The sequence below is a fragment of the Monodon monoceros genome, unplaced genomic scaffold, assembly GCF_005190385.1.
Source record: "Monodon monoceros isolate NGI ecotype Baffin Bay Population unplaced genomic scaffold, NGI_Narwhal_1 Super_Scaffold_18, whole genome shotgun sequence".
NCBI lineage: Eukaryota > Metazoa > Chordata > Mammalia > Artiodactyla > Monodontidae > Monodon > Monodon monoceros.
This window is the reverse complement of record NW_021703774.1, coordinates 43029675-43049962: the sequence shown is the minus strand read 5'-3', so window position 1 is coordinate 43049962 and position 20288 is coordinate 43029675. Positions and strand designations below refer to the sequence as shown.

The 20288-nt window shown below is 35.6% G+C and overlaps 1 protein-coding gene across 3 annotated transcripts in view; it reads left to right on the top strand.

Annotated features, from left to right (window-relative positions):
* Nucleotides 1–20288, top strand: part of HMCN1 (hemicentin 1) — a 508266-nt gene that overhangs the window by 330748 nt on the left and 157230 nt on the right. For 2 of the 3 annotated variants that reach the window (XM_029226849.1, XM_029226848.1), the window contains exons 46-52: nt 299–466; nt 4653–4766; nt 5325–5411; nt 13677–13868; nt 17370–17543; nt 18823–18936; nt 19796–19941. In XM_029226849.1, coding sequence (XP_029082682.1) covers nt 299–466; nt 4653–4766; nt 5325–5411; nt 13677–13868; nt 17370–17543; nt 18823–18936; nt 19796–19941 — 995 coding nt within the window. The remainder of the gene's footprint in view (nt 1–298; nt 467–4652; nt 4767–5324; nt 5412–13676; nt 13869–17369; nt 17544–18822; nt 18937–19795; nt 19942–20288) is intronic. The other variant, XM_029226847.1, reaches the window with a different exon arrangement.

The following is a 20288-nucleotide window of genomic DNA, read 5'->3' as shown; positions in this document are numbered from 1 at the left end:
AACGAAGAGCCCGAGTGCTGCAACCAGGACCCAACGCAGCCAAAAATAAATAAATAAAATAAACAAAAATTTTTTTTTTAAAGTCATATGTTGCTATTAGTGAGGAAGAAGTGGCATTTTTACTTCCAGGAGTGTTGTCCTCGTCGTCGTCGTCATCATCTTGTGATTGCTTATTTTGCTTACTGTTGACTAGAAAATGGAAGCCTTATTTTTAAGAATAAGCTGTTTAGAATTTGGTGTTTGTTACGTACTAACCACCCTCCTTTCCATTTCTTGTTTGTTTTGTTTTGTCTTACAGCCCCTCCAAGCATCATAGGAAACCACAGGACACCTGAAAATATCAGTGTGGTGGAAAAAAACTCAGTGTCCCTAACTTGTGAAGCTTCAGGAATTCCCCTGCCTTCAATTACCTGGCTTAAAGATGGGTGTCCTGTCAACTTTAGCAGTTCTCTGAGAATTCTCTCAGGTATTAGAAATTCTTGTAACCTGGTAACCTGATTAGCTTCCTGTGGCCACAGTTTCTCCTTAATTTCTCATAACTCCATGTCTTCTTTTTTCTTTATGATCTAGCTGCTTACTATAATCCCCACTGATCATATTAAGAAAAAATTTTAGGACATCAGAAGCTATATGACAATGGGGAAAATCTCTAAATATCTCTATATCCTTTTGACAAAGAAATCTTTGCACTCGCTTATTACTTAAATCATGGGGATGTCAGAGCATTCATGCTGGAATGAGTACCAGCCAATCTGAAAAGTGAAGAATGAAAAGAAATACTTGAAGCCAGAGCCTAGAGTGAATAATGTTATATAACAATTTCTATAACCACGAGTTTAAATTTTTTCACAACTCTAATCTGAGTGAGATTTATATTTCCAAGATGGAATAGTTTTAAGTGAGCTAAGATTTTATCATTATTGTAAAAAAGATATTCCTCTTATTCCTTATCTAATTATGTAGGAAAATCTATTAGCTTATTCTTTATGGATCAGTGTAAGTGTCGAGAGAGGTGTCTTGGGGCATGCCACAAGAATCTGCACTTGGCCCCTTTCAGTAATAATTTGGGTACAGACTAAGAAAATAATCTTGCCAAGTTTATGGGTAATAAAAAGCTTGGATATTTAGAAGAATACCTAATGTGTTGAATGAAGGCATCCAAATTCAAACACACCTCACTCTGGAACGTTTGAATTAAACCTAACAAAATGAAAGTTAAGTAAACTCCTGCACTCACATTCAGAAACCAATGGTGAAAATTAGGGTGAGATACAGCTTCAGAATTCTTCCTATGAAAAGATCTCTGAATTGCTTTGGGTATTGAGTATGCATTAACAATATAATGTGTTTGTCATGAAAACAGATGCAATGTTTTGCCACATGAATAAAATATATTTTCACCAATAAAACAAGTAAAACACCAGTTGTATTGTGGATTTAACTTACTCATTAGGAAGACTAGAAGAAGGATTTATTGACAGTATTTTCGAAGGAGGATAACCATGATGGCAAATGATTGCAAAGTAAACTATACGTCCAATTCTATTTAACCTGAAAAAATAAACCTTGTGTAACTCATGACAACATAGTGAAAATTACATTTAAATACTTGAAGAGCCATGGCTTAGAAAAGATGATGTTGGTTCCGTCTAGTGCCAAGTAATACCAGTGTATGGAAAATTCTAGGGACAGATTTCGGTCTGAATACAAACAACTTTAAAAAATATTTGTATTGTTGAAAGTCAAGATGAACTATTTTAGGAGGTAACAAGCTCCTTGCCCCTAAAGTTGTTCGAAGTTTAAATTCTCACTTTTGGAGGCTTTTTCAGAAAACATACTTTCCTAGTATTTGAATTAGGTCTAAATAGCCTAAGGTCCCTCTGTTTCTTCAAGATCTTGGTCTGTAAATGATAGGGGCTTAATGAGGAATGTACATTGCTATAATTATTATATCTATTGCCTATAATACTAGATTTATAACCTCAGGCAAGTTTCTTAACTTTGCTAACTTCAGTTCTTCACTTGTAAAGTGAGGATACTAGTGGCATTTGCCTCTTAGGGGGTTTTGTAATGATGAGTTAATGTGTGTAAAGCAGCTAACACAGTGCCTGCTTATATCCTAAGCATCCAATACATGTTTGTTATTATTTGCCATAGACAACCTGGTAAAAGATTTGGGTTTCCCTATCCTAAGAGACTTTCCTATGTCCTATAATGCTTTCATTTTTGAAGGACTGCCTGCCTCTGTTGATCTTAAGGAATGCATACTGATGGCAAAGATTTCATTGCAGTTTGGTTACCAAAAACCTGAACACATTATCTTCTTCTCTTATAGTCATCCTTATATTATTGTGTTTTTTTTTAATTCTCAATTGCTGAAAAAGTAGGAACTCTTTTTAAATATAATAACTACATCAGGGTTCCTGGAAATGAAAAAGGCAAGATAAAATTAGGTACTCTGGCTTATTATAGATCCACAGGAGTAGTGTTTTGGTTTTATTGTATAGCTTTGTTTTGTTTGACTAGCAGCTGGAGATCCCAGAGCGAACACATTAAATGTACTTCACCTTGTGGCGCTGCCAGAAGAGTCATTCAGTTTTACAGTCTGAACATGTGTGTTGTGCAATCGATGACTGAGAATCAGATGAATGGCGTATGACTCGCTTGTTCCTTGATCGGCTGCACATTTCTGTTTCATTAAGATTAGTCCTCCTGAGACATTAAGTCAGGCTTTTCTGAAAGAAGTACTTTGTTGAAGGGCCTATCATTGTTATGAAGTTATCTGCCAAGAACAGATAGCTGCTATAAAAATTTAATAGGTACGAGAAATGTCTCCATCTAAGTATAATTTACTGTCCAACCCTTTTTTGTCTTTCACTGCAATAAGGGAGAGGACCAGGAAACAAAGAGAAAGGAAAGATCATGAGATTTATGAGGTTGAGGTTTGCAGAGCCAGCAATGACTCATAAACGTTGTATTTTTTTAATATCTCTCAACTGGAATCATATTATGGTCTCACTAATCTGAAGTAGCAGTGAGTGCTTTTGAATCCTTTCCTAATTAACATAAGTTTTTTGACATGTTTAGGGAATTTCTGTATTCAACTTTGCTTACTTAAATTCAACTGGGGAAAAAGACTGAGTTTAGATAATCAGTTTTGTCTGTCTAAATAAGATATTACTAAGTTCACCTTTCATTGGTTGAGGATGAGTAGGTTGCTTATAGGAAAAGCTCAATGAGGGCTTGTGTTTATAAAAACATAAAGCAGATGGAAACTCCTGATAAATTCAGATCCAGGTGAATATTCACATGAAAATTTTATGTTTAACCATGTCAGTGTTTTTAGTTCAAATTCAAGGTACTAAGCAAAAATACACCGAGTGGAAAATTATTACAAAACCTAAGAAATGATTTACACTTTTTTTTAAACATCTTTATTAGAGTATAATTGCTTTACAATGGTGTGTTAGTTTCTGCTGTGTAACAAAGTGAATCAGCTATACATATATATATATATATATATATATATATCTCCCCATATCCCCTCCCCCTTGTGTCTCCCACCCTCCCTATCCCACCCTCTAGGTGGACACAAAGCACACAAAGTGTATATATGTCCATGCCATTCTCTCACTTCGTCCCAGCTTACCCTTCCCCCTCCCCGTGTCCTCAAGGACTCTACTCTCTCAGTGTGTCTCTTTGTTCTCTGCCAGCTTTGTTTCAGTCTCATCTGCTGGCTCCTCTTCCTTGGTCCTTAATAGGCGTTTTCCTCCAAATTACACCCTTCAGCATATCAGTTTCATTCCCAGTCTACCAGAATCTTTCTTCATTACATAGAAGTTCAAAATATAAAGAGGAACAAAATCAGAGTCGTGCTGATGAACAAAGTGACCCTCATAAACTTTGATATAAATAGTTCTAGAATTCCATGAAACCCAATTGAAAACTGGTAGTCAGTCTTCATGGTTCCATTCATCCCTTGTATATTGATGTCATCCCAATCTGGGTAGTTGGTGTGGTCCTCTTTCTAACGTTCCCAGTTCATGTGTTCCACTGCAAACTGGGAATCTTTTCGTAAACATCCTGTCACAGTTGTTTTTCTAAAGCACGAATCAGAGCATGACTTTTTTGTTTATGTACTTCCATAGCCTTTAGTGAACACAATAAAGTCTAAATTCCTTAGCATAGCATTCGAAGGCCCACAGAATCTGGTCATACTCCAACTAGTCTCATCTCTCACTGTTTTCTCCGCCTGTTCTGTTTTAGGTGCCACACCTCTCATCTACTTTCTACCTCTAGATCCTCATTCATACTCTACCTACAGCGGTGTCTCTTCACTCCTCTCTGTGTTAAAGAATACTTACCTTTCAAGATTATGTTCAAACAGTACCTCTGTGAAACTCCATTTCTTACTTGCTGTCACCTAGGTTTGTATTAACTTTTTTTATCCATTAAATCAGAAATTTCTTCTGAATTATCTATTCTGCTTCATATAGCCTTAAAACATGTGATATTTTTTAAAAGCTTGACATAAATGCATTTTAAAGGCCTTTGAAGTGAATTGATTAAATTTTCCCAAAATTCAGCACTACACGGCTAACTTGTAAAGTTACAGATTTCTTTTTGCGTCATCTGGTGGTTTGCTTCTCCAGGAGGAAGGACTCTGCGGTTGATGCAGACCAGAATGGAAGATGCTGGCCAGTATACTTGTGTTGTAAGGAATGCAGCTGGTGAAGAAAGAAAAACCTTTGGGCTTTCAGTATTAGGTATTTATATAACTTATAATATCTAGACAAAATAAAATTGTCTTAAATACATTCTGGAAGCAGAGTTAAAATTTATCTGCAGCTTGAACTTACATTTATGTATTCTTTGGCCCCTGGACTGTCACTCTTGGCAAGAATTCAATGTTAGAATGGTTTGTACGTAATCAGTTGGATTAAAATGGCTGAAATGCCATGTCTTATCAGTTCACAATTGTTCAACAGTGTTCTAAGACTCTGATAACTTGTTTAATGTGAGTGCTTATCAGAGTTATAGAGGGAGAAATGTGTCTAATAGATTTTGTTACTCTTTGACTTGTTGACATATTTATGATTTACATACAATAAAATTCATTATAATTGAATTTATGACATATAACTTTATAGTATATCTTAGAATTGATCAAACAATATGATAACATTCTAGTAAACAAATAATAATGAGAATTTGGAGGGATTGTTTTAAAGGGTACAGCCTAATAAAAAATATGAAAATAGATGCCTATAAATAACCATTCTGCTGTTAGAACTGTTACTTTTTCTGTCTTTTTTTTTTTTTAGTACCACCTCACATTGTGGGTGAAAATACATTTGAAGATGTGAAGGTAAAAGAGAAACAGAGTGTTGCATTGACTTGTGAAGTGACAGGTAAGGGGCTCATTTCTTGCATTTCTGCTCAACTCACTGGTTATTCATTGCCTCCACTTATCTCTTAGTTGAGAAAAATCAAGCATTTGACCTTGAATTCTAGCCCAATATAGATGGTAGAAGTATAGGAGGAAACCTTTCAGATTCTGTGGAGATAAAAAGGAAATTCCTACACTGAAAAAAGGAAGGAAGGAAGGAGAGAGGGAGTAGGGGAGGAAGGAAAGCAAGGAAGAGAGAGAGACAGAAAAAGACACATTAGTCTTTTCTTTCAACTCAATAAATGATTCTTTCTTTTTTTTAATCCTGTTCCTACTTGTGGGTAAGATTTCCTGTCCCACCTCGTCTTATTTTTTCTTTCCTTCCCTATGTTTGTACCTTCCTTTCCTTTTTATTGTTTTCTTAAATTTTATTTCAAAGAAATAGGAATTTTGGTGAAAGTATAGCATCACTGATAGTGGGAATTACCCAAGATCAAAACTGTCACCTTTTGTAAGCATGTTTGCATATTACAAAGGAAATGGAGAAGAGTAAAAATAAAAATGAAAATTCTAAGCCCAATTTCACCGGCTTTACCAGTGAATCATTGTGTTGCATGTAATAAAAATAAACAGATCTCTAAGAGAATGTGTTCAAGACTGTCTTTTTAGTAAAGGCACAGCCTTGCAATTTTAATGGAACGACTAGAGCAGTCCATACTTTTTATAGAAAGCAAGTGTTTTAAGGAAGATTCAATTAATTTCTTATTTCGTTGTTTACATGCCTTGCATGAGCAATACATTTAAGTAAGCAGGGAAATATTTTCATTTTAAGAAAGACAGATATAAAAAGTGTCACATAAACTATTACTTAACCTGTTTTTTTCTTGCAATGATGTGGTAACAACTATTGCATAGAGAACAGCTGCCTAAATTTTGTAGCATCCCATCTTGAGCCTTCCAGTTTGTTTTTTTTAACGTTGACATTTGGTTTTTTAAGATATTTCTTTTTTATTCTTTCTTTCAGTTTCATTGAGATATAATTGACATATAATATTGCATAAGTTTAAGGTGATTATACAGACACACACACACAAAATGATCACCACAATGTTTAGCTAACATCCATCACTGCACATAGCTACACAACTTTTTTTCTTGTAATTAGAACTTTTAAGATCTACTCTCTTAGCAGCTTTCAATTATACAATATGGTATTGTTAACTGTAATCACAATTATCATCTTATAACTGGAACTTTGTGCCTTCCGACCACCATCACTCATTGCCCCACCTCTAACCTCCTATCTCTATAACCACTAATGGGTTCTCAGTTTCTATGAGTTTGGTTTTATTAGATTTCACGTATAAGTGAGAACATACAGTATGTCTTTCTCTGTCTGACTTATTTCCCTTAGTATAATGTCCTCGAGGTTTATCTGTGTTGTCAAAAATGATAGGATTTCCTTCTTTTTTCATGGCTGGATAATATTAAATTATATATATATATATAGTAAATAATATTAGTATTATATATTGTATAGTAATATTTAGTATTTAATAATAATATTAAATTATATGTATAATTTTATATATGTCACATTTTCTTTATCCAGTTACCTATCTATGGACACATAGGCTGTTTCCATGTCTTGGCTATTGTAAATAATGCTGCAATGAACGTGGGAGTGCAGATGTCTCTTTGAGATAGTGATTTCGTTTTCTTCGGATATATGCCTAGAAGTAGAATTGCTACACGTATGATAGTTCTATTTTTAGTTTTTTGAGCAACCTTGATACTGTTTTCCATAGGGGCTCTACCAATTTACATTCCCTCCAAAGGTGCACAAGGGTTCCCTTTTTTCCACATCCTCATCAAAACTTGTCATTTCCTGTATTTTTGATAATAGCTGTTCTAACAGGTGTAAGGTGATATCTCATTGTGGTTTTGATTTGCATTTCCTGGATGATTAGTGGTGCTGAACAGCTTGTCTTGTACCTGTCAGCCATTTGAATATCTTCTTTGGAAAAATGTCTATTCAGGTCCTTTGCCATTTTTTTAATTGAATCCTGTGTGTGTGTGTGTGTGTGTCTGTGTGTGTGTCTGTGTGTGTGTGTGTGTTTGCTATTGAGTTATATGCATTCCTTACATATTTTGGATATTAACCCCCTTATCAGATAGTGCTTTGAAAATATTTCTTCCCACTTTGTAGGTTGCCATTTAGTTTTGTTGATGTCTTCCTTTGCTGTATAGAGCTTTTTAGTTGATGTAGGCCCATTTGTTTTTGCTTTTGTTGCATATGCTTTTGGTGTCATATCACAGAAATCATTGCCAAGACCAATGTCAAGGAGCTGTGTACCTATGTTTTCTTTTTTAATTTCAGCTGCTTTTTAAAAATTTTTTATTATTTTATTTATTTTTTAATGTTTATTTATTTTTAATTTGTTTTTATTTTTTAATTTTATTTTTGGTTGCATTGGGTCTTCATTTCTGTGCGCAGGCTTTCTCTAGTTGTGTCGAGTGGGGGCTTCTCTTGTTGCAGAGCACAGGCTCTAGGTGCTCAGGCTTCAGTAGTTGTGGCATGCAGGCTCAGTAGTTGTGGCTCATGGGCTCTAGAACACTGGCTCAGTAGTTGTGGCTCACAAGCTTAGCAGCTCCGCAGCATGTAGGATCTTCCCGGACCAGGGATCGAACCCATGTCCCCTGCATTGGCAGGTGGATTCTTAACCACTGCGTCACCAGGGAAGTCCCTGTCCCTCTGTTTTCTTCCAGGAGTTTTATGGTTTCAGGTCTTACTACATTTGATACATTTCAAGTTAATTTTTATGAGTGGTGTAAGACGCGGGTCTAGTTTCCTTCTTTTGCATGTGAATACCCAGTTTTCCCACTGCCATTTACTGAAGAGACTCTTTTTCCAATGAGTATTCTTGACCCTCTTTACTAATATTAGTTGATCGTATATGCATGGCTTTATTTCTCTGCTTATGATTCTGTTCCATTGGTATATGTGTCTATTTTATGGCAGTACCTTACTGTTTTGATTACTGTAGCTTTGTAATGTTGTTTGAAGTCAGGACATATGATGCCCCCGGCTCTTCTTTCTCAGGATTGCCTTGGCTATTCAGTGTCTTTTGTGATTCCAAACAAATTTTAAGATTTGTTTTTCCACTTCTGTAAAAAATGCCATTGGAATCTTCATAGAGATTGCACTGAACCTATAAATAGCTTTGGGTAATATGGACATTTTAACAATATTAATTCTTTCAATCCATGAGCACAAGATATCTTTCTGTTTATTTGTGTCTTCTTTTATTTATTTCATCAATGTTTTATAGTTTTCAATGTAGAGATCTTTCACCTCCTTGGTTAGATTTATTCCTAAGTTTTTGTTTTTGTTTTTGATGCTATCGTAAATGAGATGTTTCTTTAATTTCTTTTTCAGATCATTTGTTGTTAGTGTATAAAAATGTAGTGATTTTTTTAATGTTGATTTTGTATCTGAAACTTTATTGAATTTGTTGATTAAAGCAAACAGTTTTTGGGTGGAGTCTTTAGGACTTTATATAAATAACCATGTCATCCACAAATAGAACTTTACTTCTTCCTTTCCAGTTCTGATGCCTTTTATTTCTTTTTCTTGCCTGATTGGCTAGGACTTCCAATAAAGTGTTGAATAGGAATGATGAGACTGGGCACCCTCATCTTGTTCTTGATCTTAAAAAACTTTCAGTCTTTCAGTACTCAGTATGATGTTAGCTGCAGATTTGTCATATGGCCTTTATTATGTTGAAGAATGTTCCTTCTATATACAATTTGTTGAGATTTTTTATCATAAATAGATGTTGAATTTGGTCAGGTGCTTCTCTGCATCTATTGAGATGAGCATATGATTTTTATCTTTCATTCTATTGATATAATGTATTATATTGATTTGTGTATCTTGAACCATCCTTGCATCCCAGAGATGAATACCATTTGATCATGGTGTATGATCCTTTTAATTTGATGCTGAATTCAGTTTTCTAGTATTTTCTGAGAATTTTGTATTTATATTCATCAGGGATGTTGGCCTGTAGTTTTCTTTTCTTGTGGTGTCCTTACCTAACTTGGGTGTCAGGGTAATGCTGGCCTTGTAAAATGAGTTTGGGAATGTTCCCTCATCAGTTTTTTGAAAGAGTTTGAGAAGACTTGATATTAATTCTTTTTTAAACATTTGGTAAAATTTATCACTGAAACCATCTGGTCCTAGATTTTCCTTGTTGGGAGGTTTTGACTTCTGGTTTAATCTACTTACTAGTAATTGGTCTGTTCAGATTTTCTTTTTCTTCATGATTTAGTCTTGACAGGTTGTATATTTCTAGGAATTTACCCATTTCTCCTAGGTTGTCCAGTTTGTTGGCTGTAGTTGTTGAGCGTAGTCTCTTATGATTCTTTGTATTTCTGTGGTATCAGTTGTAATGTCTCCTCTTTCATTTATAATCTTATTTATTTGGGTCCTCTCTTTTTTTTTTTTTCTTAGTCTAATGTTTTGTCAATTTTATCTTTTCAAGGAACCAATTCTTAGTTTTATTAATCTTTTCTATTGTTTCCTTGTACTCTATTTCATTTATTTCTGCTCTAATTTTTATTATTCTCTTCCTTCTGCTAATTTTGGACGTAGTCTGTTTTTTTCCTAGTTCCTTGAGGTATACTGTTAGATTTTTTTTAGAGATCTTATTTCTTCTGTGATGTATGCATTTATCAGTATAAATGTTCCTCTTAAAACGGCCTATGCTCTATCCCTTAAGTTTTGGTGTGTTGTGTTTCCATTTTCATTTGTCTCAAGAAATTTTTTTTCCCTTTTGATATCTTCTTTCATACATTGGTTGTTCAACAGTATGTTGTTTAATTTCCATTCATTTGTGTATTTTCCAGCTTTCCTGTTATTGATTTCTCATTTCATATCATTGTGGTCATAAAAGACATTTGGTATGATTTCAATCACTTTAGATTTACTGAGATTTGTTTTGTGGTCTAACATATGAGCTATGCTAGAAAATGTTCTATGTGTGCTTGAAAAGAATGTGCATTCTACTTTTGTTGTACAGAATGCTCTGTATGTGTCTGTTAGGTATATTGGGTCTATGGTAATTTTCAAATCTCTGATTTGTTATTGATTCTCTGACTGGATGATCTATCCATTGTTGAGAGTGGGGTATTAAAGTCCCCAACTATTTTTTTTTTTTTTTTTTTGTGGTACGCGGGCCTCTCACTGTTGTGGCTTCTCCCGTTGCAGAGCACAGGCTCCGGGCACGCAGGCTTAGCAGCCATGGCTCATGGGCCCAGCCACTCCATGGCATGTGGGATCTTCCTGGACCAGGGCACGAACCCGTGTCCCCTGCATCGGCAGGTGGACTCTCAACCACTGCACCATTAGGGAAGCCCCCCCCCCCAACTATTATTTTATTGCTGCCTATTTCTCCTTTTATCTCTGTTAGTATTTGCTTTATATATTTAGGTGCTCCAATATTGGGTGCATAAATATTTTCAGTTATTATGTCTTTCTGATGGATTGACCCCTTTTTCATTGTCTCTTGCCTCTTTTGACCAATTTTAGCTTAAAGTCTAGGCTGATATAAGTATAGCTGCCCCAGCTTTCTTTTGGTTACCATGTTCTTGACATATCTTTTTATATCCTTCTACTCTCAGTTCACATGTACCTCTAAAGCTAAAGTGAGTCTCTTGTAGGCAACATACTGTTGGATCTTGATTTTTTTTTCTTCATTTAGCTATTCTATGTCTTTTGATTGGAGAATTTAATCCATTACATCTAAAGTAATTATTGATAGGTAAGGACTTACTATCTCCATTTTATTGGGGTTTTTTAATTGTTTTGTAGATCCTTTCTTCCTTGCTTCTTATCCTCCTCTTCTTTTGTCATTTGATGACTTTCTTAGCAATATGCTTTGAGTGCTTTATTGTAACTTTTTGTGTAGCTATTAAAGATTCTTTTCCTTTGTGGTTAACAGAGGCTTACATAAAATATATCATATGTAGAACATCCTATTTTAAACTAATAATAACTTAACTTTGATAGCATACATAAACTTTACTTTTACTTCTCTTCCTCTCACATCTTAGGTTATTAATGTTACAATTTACATGTTTTTTATTTTGTGTATCTAATAACAAATTATAGATATAGCTATTTTTTAAATGTTTGTTTTTTAAATTTTAAAAGTGAGTTACGTATCACCACTACAGTATTAGAGAATATGACTTTGACTACATATTTACCATTACCAGTGAGTTTTGCACATACATTTATGTGATTTTACGATGATAATTAGCATCCTTTTATTTCTACTTGAGAATGCCATTTTGAATTTCTTGTAAGACAGGTCTGGTGTGTTTTTTTTGTTTTTGTTTGTTTCCCTCAGCTATTACTTGTCTGGGAAAATCTTTATCTGTCATTTCATATTTTGGCAGCTATAGTATTCTTGGTGGACAGGCTTTTTTTTCAATATTTAGAACGTTTTATGCCATTCTCTCCTAGCCTTCTAAGTTTCTTATGAGAAATCTGCCTATACTCTTATGGGGGGGTTCCCTTGTATGTGATGTGTTGCTTTCTTCTTACTACATTCAAAATTTAGTTATAATGTGTTTCAGTGTAGCCCTTTTTTAGTTCAATCTATTTGGGATCTTTTGTGCCTCATGAGTCTGGATGTCCATTTGGGGAGTTTTCAGACATACCACTTTAAATATACTTTCTGTTCCTTTCTCATTCTCCTCTCCTGGGATTTCCATAATGTGTATATTGTTTTTGTAATGGTATCTCATAACTCCTGTAGGCTTTCTTCACTTTTCATTCTTTTTTCATTTTGATCCTCTGACTGGATAATTTCAAATGAACTATATTCTAGTTTACTGATTCTTTCTTTTGCTTGGTCAGCTCTGAAGTTGAAGCTCTCTTTTGAATTCTTTAGTTCAGTCATTCTATTCTTTAGCTCTAGTATTCATTTGTTTGATTATGGTTTTTTTACGATTTCTATTTCTTTGTTGAACTTCTCATTTTGTTCATGCATTGTTTTCTTCGTTTTGTTTACTAAACTTGATTAAGAGTATTATTCTGATTTCACAGTTCATAGATCTCCATTTTTTAGGGTCAGTTATTGAGTTATTGGAGCTTATATAGTTTCCTGTGAGGTGTCATGTTTACCTGGTTCCTTGTATTGGTATCTGCACACTTGAGTAAAGGGTCTCTGATTCCAGACTTTACAGGTTTGCTTCAGCAGAGATTGCCCTTCACAGTTCAACTCAACTTGGGATTCTGGATGGGTCAGCTGGTAGCATCCTTGGGCAGGTGGGGTTTTCTTTCAGGGTCTCTATTTGGGTGAGGCCACTGCCTCTGCCTTAGATGTGAGGTCGGGACGGGGGGTGCCATTGGCTGGGAACAGTTGGTTAGGACTGATGGTTTGGTTTCCTGCCCAAGTGCAACTGTAGAATAGGCCTGAGTTACCTGGATTCTCAGGTCATACTCCCTAGTTGGATAGGACTGTGTGCTATACTCAGCAGTTGGGTAGGCCTGTGAATTTGCTTTCCTGCCCAGGCAGGGCCATAGAACAAGCTCCATGGCCAATACAGTTGTGCCTTAATACAATATCATCCTAATCTTCTTTCCTAACAGAACGTGTTTTTATAGTTTTAAATTTTCAAAAAAAAAAATGTTTGAGCAATTTAAAACTTAATATTTAACAAAAGTCCCATGAAAAATATGAAAGATCTTTTTTCTCTAGGCTATAAGTATTAAAGGAATAATTAATATATATTTCTATCTTTCTACCTATCTATGTATCTATGCTAGAATCCTGGCATACATATCTGCTTGTTGAATTGTTTAAAGTTTTTTTTTCCTTTTTATACAGCTTTCCCTCAAAAATAAAAATATTCTTTAAAAATTTAATATGAATGCAAAGGTAGTCATGAGTAATAATTTTAGTAAACATGTATACTCCATTATTTTTAAGTGTATTTTACTATGAAAATATTTAATTGTAATAGCCTAAGGTATGGTATAAATTTAGTTAAACACAGAGACTAACATAATTCTTTCACTTATAGATTTTTTAAATCATAGCATGATTATTATAAATTCAGTTATGTTTGCAAATTTATTTTAAAATGCATGGCTAGTGCATTGTTTCAGAAGTGGAATATTTTAAAAGGGAAATGAATAAAAATGCATCCTTTTACTTACCAACTGTAGACATGTGATTATTAGCCAACTCTCAGAAATGACTTTTTGTTATAGGGAATCCAGTGCCAGAAATTACATGGCAGAAAGATGGGCAGTTCCTCAAAGAAGATGACACCCATCATCTTATGTCTGGTGGCCGTTTTCTTCAGATTACCAATGCCCAAGTGTCACACACTGGAAGATATACATGTTTGGCTTCTAATACAGCTGGTGACAAGAGCAGAAGTTTCAGTCTTAATGTGTTGGGTAGGTATAAGCATTGCTGCAAATCTTGAAGAATCAGCCATGGCAAAAGGCTAAATTCTCTTCTTTTTCTGTTTACTTAATATTTCTACCATAGAATTTCATTATTTCAGAAGGACCAGTGCTTGTGTACATTTGCTGGTTTTCTATTAATTCATACATTCATTCATTGCGTTTGGCATACCTACTGTATTACAGGTACTGTGTTTTGTGCGAAGTACAACTATGAACAAGATAGATATTAAATAAGCAGTAGTAAAGGAAAAATAAATACTGGTCAAAAAGAAGCAGGTCAACAGTGAAAGAGGATCACTGTGAGATGTTTTATCATTTCTTTGTGGGACTCTGCCCATACTGAAATCTCTGTTGGTAACTATGATGAAGGAGAGGAGATGCAGACAAGCACACCAAAACTGTATGCTTGCTCATGAGCGGTAGTGAATTAACACAGTCCCTTGGGAGGTTGAAGGGTTCAAACAAAACAAAACATCATTAAAATGATTTTATTTTAGAAGTGTGCTTTCCTCTGTCTTAAAACACATTTCCCCTCCTTCCCGTTGCCAACTTATGTAGCAATATTGTGAGCAGAACATCTGCTCCTGCTGGGGTGAGCAACTACCGTAGATTTTCTTTTTCTTAACATAATATGCTGCTCATCTGTCTTTATGTGTGTTTATCTGTGTCATTTGCTAACTCACTAATCCCTAAAAAATCTTAAAGGAAGAAAGTTGACAGGTATTGCTGTGCAGTAAATTACCTGGACATTGCAAATTTAGATATTTTGCCATTTAATTAATAGTTATTTTTCCCAGATAAATCCCCTCCCCTTGAAATTAATATATAATGTGTAAATTCTATTTTGACAGTGATAAGCTGTGAAGATTCCTAGATTAAAATGTAGACTGCAACTACAAGTGTAGGTTTTAAATCTCACATGGTTTCCTTCTGATTTAATACAGATTAGCTTGTACATTTGAATATCAAGCCCTTTGAGAGCAATAAAAACTACACCATGAAAAAATAAGGAGTAGGAATGATGAAATAACTACACATTCAGTTTCTGCAGCATTAAAGTTATACTTATGTCTTGGAAATGATATTAAAATAGATTCCTAATTTCTGCTCACGTTAGAAATTTAAAATGCACCACCTAAATGCATTGTATTTGATTACTAATATCAAAACACATTTCCTTCTACTTAAATAAACTGACCTATAATTGAGGATGTGAATTTTTGCAATTTTTTATTTGTTTGTATGTTTTGATAGTTATTGGCTAGACTGGGGGAATATGTAGTCCCATACCTAGAAACTCCCATACAGGACACAGTCCTCAGGCAGCTTACAGTCTAATTGAGTAGAAGAGATATATAGGCCAGAAATGTTAAGTCAGAATACTGGATAATGTATTAATAAGTGTCAAATAAATAGTATATATAAGTAATAATTACATAAAACTATAAACTCCCTAGGACAGAACCCTTTTTATCTTCAAAAGGGTATAGCCCCAGCACCTAACATAGCAGTGAATAACAGATGCGTGGATAAGTAAGAATGAGAGTTCATGAGCCAGTTGTCTCCTAACACACCTGTCTTCCCTGCATGCCCATCAGCGAATGAAAGGCAAATGCCCTGCCCTGGATTTCTTCTCCTCTCCTATAGCCCATTGCTTCTCATAGAGCTCTATGTTCCTCATGCTTCCTTCCTCCTACCACTGACTCACCTCCCAGTACTGGCTCATGTCCACATCCTATCCCTGTCCTCTGGAAACCTGATTTAAAACTCTTTCTGGCTCCTTTCAGTAACTGAAATCTGACTTCCCAAGAGACTTTAGCTCCCTGGGGACTCTCTCCAGTGGATATCACTTATTCTTTACCCCAGGCATCTCAAGTCATGCTCTCTGACTATATTCCTTCCTCTGCCTCCTACCCGCTTCCTAGTTACTTATTTCTTATCATTTTCCCTCATTCATTGAAGATGAGGGATCTGAATTCAAGTCTTCTTTTCACCAACTTCATATAAAGTTGAGGCTGTTCAGGTGTGTGCACTGGCAATTTCCAGTCTACCAGCCATAATTCAGTGTCTTTACCCTTTCTTTTCCCAGAGGGTGTTATCCTTTTTGTTCACAGTTACTGCTTCTGCTTATGCCCTTGATCCTATATCTTTCCCCCTTCTTTGGTCTGCCAGTCATGCCCACCATCTGCCTTACCTTCAGCTTTGCCTTCTACTGTCTCCATCACTTCATATAGTCACTACTCCCTGTCTATACTTCTTGTCCCACTAAATATGGGCTTCTGCCCACACCATTCTTGACAGTGCTGTGGTGAAGACTACCCTGTTGTTAGATCCAACAAACATTGTTCAGTCCTTATCTTAATGTTTGGATATTATGTATCACTTTCTCCTGGACACTGCTTTTCCCCAGTTATCCTTGCACCCCTTTGGTTGCTCCCTTTCTCCCTCCTTTATGGACTCTTACTTAATCTGTCTCTTAAACGTTAAGTCCCCTCACATTTTGTCCTTACTTCAGTGTTCATTTTACTCTAGATATTCTCATCAAGTAACAAAAACTTAATTGCCGGAGGTTTAATGATCATCTCTTATCAACTGAAGACTTTTTAAAATCCATACCTGCAACCCTGATCCTTCTCCCAAGGTTCAGATTTCTATATACAGTTGCTTGTTGGACATTTCTACCTGGAATTCTCACAAGCACTTAAAATTCAAGATATTCAGACTGAACAAATCATCTTCCCCTCCTAAGTGAGCAAATCTTTCCATATTTTCTATTTATTTTGCTTTGTTGAAGTTTACCTAGGTTCGTTCCCAAGCAATAAAATTGGAAGTTATATTTGACGTTGGTTTCTTTACCCCTTAAATTCTATCATCAAATCCTGCCAGTTGATTTCCTAAATTTTTCTTTAGTTGCTCCCCCCTCTTTATGCCTTTATTCACTGCTCTAGTTCAGGCCCTCACTATCTTTTATGGAACAAATGTACTTGTCTGTCTTTCCCCTGCTTCCAGCATTGACCCCCTCCATCCTCTATATATTTCCTGCTTGCCCCTCATTGATTACACTACTCTGCTCCCAATATGCTCCCTCCTCCTAGTAGTCTCCCTTCTTTCACCTTCTGACCACCACCAGTCCTTTGAGGCTCAGTTTGAAATCTGCTCCATTAGGAGATCTTCCCTGATGAGAGTCCACACACCACCCCACACCTCAGATTGGACTGGATGCCATGCCCCCATATATCCTGCACCAAAATTCCCAGTATTGCCCATACTACATCGTGTTATGATTCCTTTTTATGTGTCATCTCCTCCATTACTCTGTGAACTTTTTGAGGTTCTCACTGCTTTTGTGTAGAATGAGGACACTAATCAATTGTTTCTATAATTGTTAGGGAATGGAATTACACAAATAAGTACTATGGAAACTTAGAAACGTACAAATAAAGAAATTTCTGAATATATTTCTTTGATCAAGTTTTAAATCTTTTTCAGTATCTCCTACAATTGCTGGTGTTGATAGCGATGGCATCCCTGAAGATGTCACTGTTATCCTTAACAGCCCCACATCTTTGGTCTGTGAAGCTTATTCATATCCCCCAGCCACCATCACCTGGTTTAAGAATGGAACTCCTTTAGAATCCAACCGAAATATCCGTATTCTTCCAGGTAATTAGCTCACTTCAGATGCCCAAGTTGCATTTGTGCCATTTACTTTTTCAGAAGAACAGAATCATTGACTATTTTTATAAAAATACTTAATGTTGTTGCTGGTATTGTACTATTGCTATCTTATTTTTTAGTATTTTGTATGTATGTTGTAATCTAAGTTATCTAAAATTACTTTTTGAAAGACCAATAAAGTAAATAAAAGGCAAGTAAATAAATACTACAGTGTAATTAATTGCTCAAATATAATGTAGAATGCCAAAAAGAGTAGAAATTCACTTTTTGTTGAATTGACCCTTGAAGGTTAGTATTTAGATTGACAGAGTTTATTTATTCCTCTTTAATACCTGACAATATGTATGAAAACAGAAAGAATTTAAAAGTATGACCACTGGCTGTAAGAAATGTATAGAGATAATACATGTGAAAGTTAATTAACAACAGGAATCCATGAATAATCATGGGTTCCTAATAGTCATAGGTTATGGTAAATGGGATAGTGACAAGTTTTATAAGAATTCAAAAGAAGGAATGGCCACCGTGGGCTGAAGCAGTCAGGAAATGCTTTGTCATAGACAGAACTTGAACCAAACCTTAAAGAAAGTTATAGAATTTTGTTAGTTGGAAAGGAGAGATTTCAGATCCTTCAGGGTGTCTAGTGTGGGAAAGTACGAAGGAGAATGGCATATCTATGTGCAAGTAATAATAAACAGACTCCTCACCTCCTTCTTGAGTGGAGACATTGTGTGTACAGGTGGGTATGGCAGGGAAGGGGGCAGGTAGGAGATAAGATCAGGAAGGAATATTGGAGTCATGTTTTAAATACCTGGATTTCAGAGTTTTGACTTTATACTTTAGTCAATTGAGAACCACTGAAGAGTTTTAGGAAGAAAGATACCATAATAAAAATGGTGTTTTAGCAAGATCAGTCTCTACTGATAGGCCAGGTAGATGAGAGGAAGAAGATGACAAAGGCAGAAGACCTATTTGTGAAGAGAGTAAAATAAGAACCTTAATTACAGTGTGTGCAGAGAGGTAGGGGAGGGTCAGAGTGAGCACGAGAGTCATTACCACGGAGGACCATCGTGGACTTAGTGAATGTCTCCATCCAGCAAGTACTGCCCATCTGTATTGTAGTTTGCCTATGTCAAATGTCTCTTACAGAATTGTCATAGAGAAGAAGAAATGTGTTAATAGTAAGAACTAAAACCTGATGGTTTGTGCAAACCCTGCTGCCACTGTGACTTCAGAGATTCTTTGGTGTTCCATTGCTTTTCAGGAGGTAGGACTCTGCAGATCCTAAATGCACAGGACGACAGTGCTGGGAGATACTCTTGTGTAGCCACTAATGAGGCCGGAGAGATGATAAAGTACTATGAAGTGAAGGTCTACAGTAAGTCCCGAAAGAACGCTATGTTCCTAGTTTTCTCCAGGCTTTCTCACTTTTTTAATTCTTCTAATCTAATTTCTAACTAATGTAATTTTTCATTATGGGTTCATAATTATTTATATTCATAATTAAAGTTTATCGTTTATCCAGCTTGCTTCATTAAGATGGAAGTTGAATTAAGCAATGTGCCCATGACTTCAGTTGCTTAAAGATGTGAAAGGCCACTGAATCTGCTCTCTTCAACTTTTTGGAGAACTTGTCAGTGGCACTTCCTTAAGTTTCTCTATTTTTTTCTCGTGAATTACCCTCTTCTGAATTCTGCTGCATATAAGTACTTGCATGCACAAAACTCTTCCTTAAATATATATGCTCTATTCAACAGCCTACGATGAGTTTGTCATTGACTTTGGGCTAATCCACTGTACATTGACCTATTCAAAAAAAATTATGCTACCACTGATAGGCAATAAATTTCAGAATTTTGTTTTTAAAAAGGAAGAGTGTCTTTTTTATTGTCTTTTGCTCTTTGAATCATTCCCCTTAGTGACTAATAAAATGCATTCTGTGGGTCATACTCAGACTGTGTCTGGGGACCCGGAACAACCTAAACTAACTGTTCTGTGAAGGACATTAACCTCATTGGCAGTATTATAACGATGAGGAGAGAAAGGTAGTTTTCTTCACATTCTGTATATGAACACTGCCATTTCATAAGATGCTAACTTGGGTCCTTGATGAAAGGAGAGCATAGAAGATGCCTAAGTTATTTCCTTGTTTTCTTATTAAGTGATCCTCACTGTGTTCCATGTCATTCCATTTAAAAGAACTAACGTTTAATACTTTAATATTCATGTTTATGCAGTTCCACCCATAATCAGTAAAAGAGACCTCCTGGGGCCAGGTGTTTCCCCCAAAGAAGTGAAGATCAAAGTAAACAACACCCTGACCTTGGAATGTGAAGCCTATGCAATTCCTTCTGCCTCTCTCAGCTGGTACAAGGATGGACAGGCCAGTCAAGTTTTTTCATTTGCTGATGTTTTTTTATAGACTAAAATGGCCAGTTAAATTAAAAAACAAAACACCCAGACACAGATAACTCAGAGAATCGATGTGACCTTAAAATTAGCACAATCCCATGCTCCTAGAGTATAAAACTGCAAAAAAATTGAACCGTGTTCAACAATTTTAGTATTATTTTATCACTCTAAAGTTTGAAGGACTGTTGTAATACACGTTAGCAATTGTCTTGGAAAATCCAGCCACCTTCCCACTGGGGAATGGTTTTTGTGCTCTGTGGTTTTTCAGAGTAAGTAAACTTTGTGGAGAAGAAACGCAAAGACAGTGCTGAGCCAGAT